Below are 7493 nucleotides of genomic sequence, written 5' to 3'. Positions count from 1 at the left end.
CCATTTGCATCAACCTCTTCATCATCACCTTTACTATTGTCATCATGATCATCATTAAGAACTGGCACATGCTCCTCTGCCAAAATTTCCACAGGAGCAGTGATAGTAGAAACAACCTCAGGTTCAGGAACAGGAATATTTTCAGCTTCGGCAATTGGAACATTCTCTGGTTCAGTAGCTAGAATATTTTGACATGCTGGAGCCTCTTCAATCTCAATTATTTTTTGAGTTTCACTAGAGGGCTTGTTCCCTTGATTACGATCTTTGAAGCCTTGTGATTTTGTTTCATTAAACCAAAAGAGTTTGGACCCAAAGACTTCATATCCAAAGTGTCACCCGTCCTTTCCAAAGTAGGATGTTGATCATCGAAGATCATCTGTTGAAATCTTGGGTACATCAATAATACAACCTTCTTTTTCCATTGTAGGTTGATATTCATCTCATTGAACACAAACCTTGAAAAGTTGAAGTCCAAATCCATAATAAGAGCAATAATGGCACTAGTAGATGACTGGGAGATATCATCAGCTCCCCCTTTCCGGCCTAAAATGCAGATCACAAAAGTGTGACCTAGGAAGCGCCAGTAGGGAGGGGGGAGCAACTTCTTCAATGTTGGAGGAAAGGTTCCTTCATAGCACATTCATTCGAGAACCTCCCTAATCAGAGTAGCAAATATCTCAGTGGGGATCCTGCCTGATCTCCAAATCTGTGATCTTCACGAATGGTTTGTTCTGACACTATAATCTTTTCCCCCTTGACATTTGATTCTATAGAGCTTGCACCATCTGCTCCTGCTTCATTGACATAAGGCTTATCTAAGAACTCCCTCACCAGGTCCTTATAAATGACAGGATTCATTCGAAGAGCATGAGTGATCCTACAATTGTTTAGACCATGAACCATGGACATAAATTCTTGACGTTTCTATGGTGGATCAGAAAGACATCTAGCAATGTTGTGAGTTTCAATAAATTTCAATTCAGCCTTTTGTCTGCACCAAACGAGCCAAGTGAGAAAAGCAAAATTAACCAAATAAAATTAATTTTCTGAAAAACATTGATTTCGGTCAACTAAGGTTGATTTTGGTCAACCAAAGTCAAACAGGCTTGAATTGGGTCAAAATTAAATCGGTTGCGGTCAAAGTCAATGATTGCGGTAAAAAAGGTTAAACTTTATCATTTTTGGTCAAAGCGCAGGTCAGTTTTCGGTTGGATCTAGGTTTTCGGTTGAAACAGGGTCACCGAAAACCTAAACCCCTTGAACCCTAAAACCCAAATTGATGAATAACTACCGTCAGAATCGTGATTAGCTCCTAAAACCTGCAGAAAACTTAATCTAATCATGTTAGAACTGATGTACAACACTTGCAATCTACTTACTTTAATGAATCAATGAACAATTTTGGATGAAACGCAAGAGCAATGACGAATCGAGTAGAAAACTTCTAGCAACAAACGACAGTGAGGACGAGAGAGCGAGAGAGAGAGGGAGTTTTCGACAGAGGTGTGAAGAGGAATGAATGTGGAGGCTGAAATCTATCCTTTTAAACTCTAATTAGGGTTTTCAGCCCATAAGACAAAAACCTAGTGGGCCTTACCCAAACAAAATTTAATTTTTAGACTTGAAAAATAAAATAAAAACTAAAATTTAAATGCAAACAAAATTTAATTTTTAGAAAAGAAAAAAATAAAAATAAAATGAAAATGAAAATGAAAATTAAAAATAACACTAACCACACTTCAAAACTAAAATTTAAACATTTTGGGATCATAAGTTTTGAAACAACCTTAACTTTGTTTTTCAATACACACCTGCATGAATAGATCGGGTCAACCATCAGTATTGTGATCCACTTAAACACAAAGAACCTTTTTGCCAATTTTGGACAGATTATATGTTACAAGACATTTGAGATCAAATTCCTAAATGGACGATTTAGCTAAATGACGACCAAGGATATTATTGTCCACTTAAATTCAACAGCGAGATCTACAAACAACCATTTAAGTAGTTCAATTTTAGGTGTGCTAGAACGTGTACCCCATTTCCTAACATAACCCGATAATCAAGAACTTCTAAATAACTCCTTACTTTAGGTGAGTAGTTAATCATTAAGAGAGAAGATAGATATAGAAATGCATATGTTGTGCCCCAGGTCGGATCTTTCTCCAATCACGTAGAGGGGACAACAAGTGACTAACACAGATAGAGGGATTGAGAGGTAGGATGTTGCATATGCTGTGTTCCAGGTCGGATCTTTTCCAATCTCGCAGAGGAGACCGCATATGACTAACAGATAGGAAGAATTGCATAAATAAAGAGGTGTATAGATATAAAGTTGCATATGTTGCATTCCAGTTCGGATCTATTCCAATCACGTAGAGGAGGCAACATATGACTGACATATAGAAAGCAAGAAAATAATGTCCTACAGACCTACTTTATAAGAATCCCCAGTCGCCCTATCAGTACCGAAATTAAGGACGTGAGTCCATATGCCGACAAAGTTTTGAGCCATATTTCCAGTAGAAAAATAACTGAAGTGTATCACATAGGTTCCCTTGTTTATCTCATTGCTCAATCTACCCGAGCGTCGTGTGGTCATTCTAAATGTATCTAAGTCCATTTAATTATGTTAAGTATTTTCATTTGTCACACTTTCCAGTCCTTTCTTTTAGTCCTTTGTGTCTACCAGCACGTTAAGCACAGAGTCTAGACAATTTAGCTTTAGTACCTTACACTTGTTTAAACTGCTCGTTATCACTTATACTTAATATCACTTCCCAGATGACACCGGAAAAAAAAAACATAATGACATATTTTTGGATTTTTTTGTTTTATATATTTTTTTGTATTTTGATTCCCCCCCCCCCCACCTTAAATTTGTGCATAGAAGAGAAAAGAAATAAATAAAATGCGCAAATTTAAACAAAACAAAAAAAATTTAGTCTTCAAAACAAATCATCTTTAGAACGCCCACAAGCACATCAAATCGAGCTTTACTGAAGGGTTTGGTAAACAGGTCTGCCAGATTATTATCAGTGCGGACCTGCTCCAAACGGATGAGCTTGCACTCATAACAGTCTCAAATAAAATGAATTTTAATATCGATGTGCTTGGTTTTGGAATGCATAACAGGATTTTTGGCAATTTGTATTGCAAAATCATTATCACAAAATATGGAGGTGTCAAGAAAGTTTAAACTACAATCCAACAATTGGTCTTGTATCCAGATAACCTGAGAGCAGCAGGCTGATGCAGCGACATATTCAGCCTCAGCTGTCGAGGTCGACACCGTCTGCTATGTCCTGCACTGCCAAGACACCAATCTCTCCTCTAAAAACTAACATCCGCCTGAAGTTGATTTCCTGTCAAAATCACAACCTCCATAATTATTGTCAGCGAAAGCATAGAGTTCAAATTCAGGATTTTTAGGATACCACAGCTCTAATTTAGGACTACCTTTGAGGTATCGAAAAATCCTTTTAACAACAATCATATGAGAGAGTTTAGGATTAGCCTGATATCTAGCACATTGACAGACGGCGGACATAATGTCAGGTCTGCTGGCAGTCAAATACATGAGAGATCCGATCATCGATCGATATTCGGTTTGATCTACAAAATCTCCTTCTGGATCTGGTCCCAGCAGGGGTCTTTCAACCATGGGTGCAGAGGGCCTAGAGGCAGGTTTAGAGTCTTTGAACCCAAACTTCTCAAGCGTATCCTCCACATATTTTCCCTCATGCAACATGATTCCAGATGAATCTTGATGAACTTGTAATCCCAAAAACATTGTCATTTCACCAAGCGAGCTCATTTAAAATCTCTTCTTCATGACTTCTTCAAATTCTTTGCACAACGCAAAGCTCATCAACCCAAAAATGATGTCATCCATGTAGATCTGGAGAACAATCAAGTGTTTATCCACTTGCTTTACAAACAATGTTTGATCGATCATGCCTCTTGAGAAGTCATGCGACAACAGATGACCTATCAGGGTAGCATACTAAGCTCTAGGAACCTGAAGTAACCCATACAAAGCCTTATCTAATTTGTAGACATGATTTAGAAATTTAGGATTGACAAACCAGGGGGTTGATCAAAATAGATCTCCTCCTTCACGGCTCCATATAAAAAGGCGGTCTTGACTTCCATTTGATAAATAGTAAACCCCATGTAGGAAGCATATGCCAAGAAGATACAAATAGCTTCCAAGCATGCCACAAGAGCATACACCTCAGTGTAGTCAAGACCTTCAATCCACCAGAAGGCACGAACAACCAAACATGCCTTGTTTCGCACAATCACCCCACTATCATCTTTCTTATTCCTAAATACTCAATGTGTATCCAACAACTTCTTTCCCTTTGGTAGCTCTACCAGTTTCCACACCTTCAACTTATGAAATTGGTTCAACTCTTCATGCATAGCATCCACCCAGCTTGGTTCATTAACATCCATGTCCACGTTCTTGGGCTCAATATGAGATATGAAGCATGAGTAGAGATATGAGTTGACATCTCCACTTTGATTTCTTGTTTTAATTTCTTCTGCCAGTGGACCGATGACATTCTCAATCGGATGATCACATTGAATTCTGGAGGGGATTTCATGGCTGATGTCATAGATTAAGACTGGAAGGTTGGTGATGTTGATGAATCTGTCTTCTACTGAATCACTCGCCTCAGACGATCTAGGATTGTGAGAGGTGCTTGTCACATATTCATTTGAGATTGGTTCAGGAAAGAGAAGTTCCATGAATGATTGTGTGGCAGTAGAGGTATCCCATGACATGATTTCACTTTGTTCGGGGGAAAGGGGAGTTAATTCAACATCAGAACTGGTCTTTTGACTTGATGAAGAAACGGGTGTGTTTGGAGCAACTTCAACCACCTTAGTAGACTCAGGAGACACCAAGCATGGTTTGTATGAACCAATTACAACAGCTTCCACTTCATCTTCAATAATAGCACTTGTACCTGAGCTAGAACCTGAAACAGTATCTAAAAACACATTAAAAGATTTAAACAATGAAACATAATCAAACAACCATTCAGGTCCGACTAAAGCATCCGTCTCGTTCTCTTCCAGCCAACGCACGTCGAATGACTCCACAATCTTCTTAGTGGACTTGTTTTAAACTCGATAGGTAGTGCGTGCAATATATCCTACAAAGTAGCAATCATCAGCTTTTGTGTTGAACTTGTGGTTGGACTCCAAGTGAAGGAGGGTGCAAGGACATCCAAAAATCCTAAAAGAGTGACCGTTGGCTTGTAACCATATAGAATTTCGTACGGGTCTTCATCTGCAGTTTTTTATCACAACTCGCTTCTAAACGTAGCATGCAGTGTTGATAGCTTCATCCCAGAAGAAGACTGGTAGCTTGGAGTCACAAAGCATTATCCTTGCTGCATCGATCAAAGTTCGGTTTCGTTGCTCTGCAACAACATTTTGTTGAGGTGTCCGAGCAGCACTATACTGATGCAAAATACCCTTTTCAGCACAGAAATGATCTAGAATAACATTCTTGAACTTCGTGCCATTGTCACTTCGAATTGCATTGACCCTTTTGTTGGTCTGATTCTCAATCAACACAATGAATTGCTTGATCAGGTCAGTAGTCTCATTCTTTTTGGATAAGAAGAAAACCTAGGTAAACCATAAGTAATCATCAGTGACAACTAGGCAGTAATATTCTTCTTAATGTTGAGAACGTTTACCGGACCAAACAAATCCACATGCAATAACTGAAGAACGATGTTGATTGAGTTGACTAGTTTTCATTTATGTGGCTTGCGATGATGTTTTCCTTGAGCACATGCCACACACTTCTCAAAAGTAATGAAGTCCTTGATTGAAAGACTATTCACAGTTTCATTCTTCGCAAGACGGTTGATGTTCTTGGCATTTGCGTGACCGTGTCGGCGATGCCAAATCATATCATTGTTTATAGAAACCTTGGAGAAAAGACATGTAACTTGCTCGGGAATGTTATGGATCATATCAATGACACAGGCATTCCCTTCTATTTTTGACCTCACCAAAATCCACTATTCTGGAATGATGATTCTAGGCTTCAGAATTTGACAATACTTGTTCGTAAATTGAGTTGAGTATCCTTCATCACAAATATGAGATACACTTAGCAAACTGTGTTTCAACTCGGGAGCATAATTCACATTTTCAAAGCTGAGCATGCCATTAGTCACAGTACCCTTTTGTGTGATCTTTCCATCTTCTCCTCCCGCAAAAGAAACATAACCCCCATTAAAGTTTTGAATGTCTTGCAGTTGGGAGATGTCTCATGTCATGTGCATGGAACAACCATTATCGACATACCAAGATCTGACGATATTCCTCCATAGCTGTTCCTGCATAATGTGCGGGATTACAAGATGTATTTAAAGGACTTTGAGGTGATTGGACAGATGAGTTTTTGGGCACCCATTTGTAATTTGTTTTAGGAACTTTGTTACTAACACAAATGGGGACTTTAACATGTGATTTTGAATTATTTTTCTTTGTTTTTGGTCGTTTGGGTATCCTTTTATGATCAGATGAAGACCCAGACGATGACTTCGGTGATACCGATCTTGGCTCAACCAATTTTGATTTCGCTAAAGTGTCTTTTGGATTTTTATTCAAAACATGTTTGTACTTTTTAATTTTAGCAGCCTGATTTCTGTTTGTATTAACATTCCAATCATCATCAATTGAACGAGATCTCGTGGACTTTCTATTAAGAGATCTTCCTTGTGACTCATTGTGCCTACCTTGTGCATAGTATGGAACATATGCACGTTTTGGACAATTTCTTGTGATATGTCCATGAGTCTCACAATGGTAACATACATTTTTCTTCATGTAGAAGCTGGTACCACTCGTTCTTGGTTTAATGTCCTTTATTGCTTCCACAAGCACACTTGCATAGCTTAGTCTGTTTGGCTGGCTTAGGTGGCATGTATTTTCTAGTGACAGGTCCATTAGAATTAGATTTCTCAAACACATCATCACATTTATCAGAAACAGTAGTATTATCAGTTTTCACACCAAAATTCTTAGAAACTAGAGTATTAGTTTTCAAAGCAGTAGAAGCAGAAACAAGAATAGTAGTTTTTAAACCAGAAACATTTGTCAAAGAATCAATTTTTAAAGCAAAATTATCATAAAAAACACTTGCTCCAGCTTCCTGCCTGTCTTGTACTAAGGATGAATCTGCATATGAAGTAGAGAAATTAGTATCGTTCACCTTGGAGTTATTACCTAGCACAACTACATCAGGTGTGTTTCTCTGTCTATTTCTTCTTTAGTCATAAGGATAGAGGTGTAATTATGATTAAAAGGAGGAGGAACACTGTCATACCCTAGACCTACTTTCTTCGTGTCCTGCCATTTTAATTGTGTTTCTATCATGGTCTCAATTGTCTTACTTGACACGTCAAACTTTTTGAAGGTAAAATCTGCATTTTCAAATCAAATCTTCAATGTGT

The 7493-nt window shown here is 38.2% G+C and overlaps 1 protein-coding gene across 1 annotated transcript; it reads right to left on the bottom strand.

Moving 5' to 3' along the window:
• Positions 1–3343: 3343 nt before the first annotated feature.
• Positions 3344–3802, bottom strand: LOC111882305 (uncharacterized mitochondrial protein AtMg00810-like). The gene has a single exon (XM_023878661.1). The coding sequence runs from the start codon at positions 3800–3802 to the stop codon at positions 3344–3346; it is 459 nt and encodes a 152-aa protein (XP_023734429.1).
• Positions 3803–7493: the final 3691 nt, after the last annotated feature.

This window comes from Lactuca sativa, chromosome 7 (assembly GCF_002870075.4).
Source record: "Lactuca sativa cultivar Salinas chromosome 7, Lsat_Salinas_v11, whole genome shotgun sequence".
NCBI lineage: Eukaryota > Viridiplantae > Streptophyta > Magnoliopsida > Asterales > Asteraceae > Lactuca > Lactuca sativa.
This window is presented reverse-complemented; position numbering and strand designations above follow the sequence as displayed.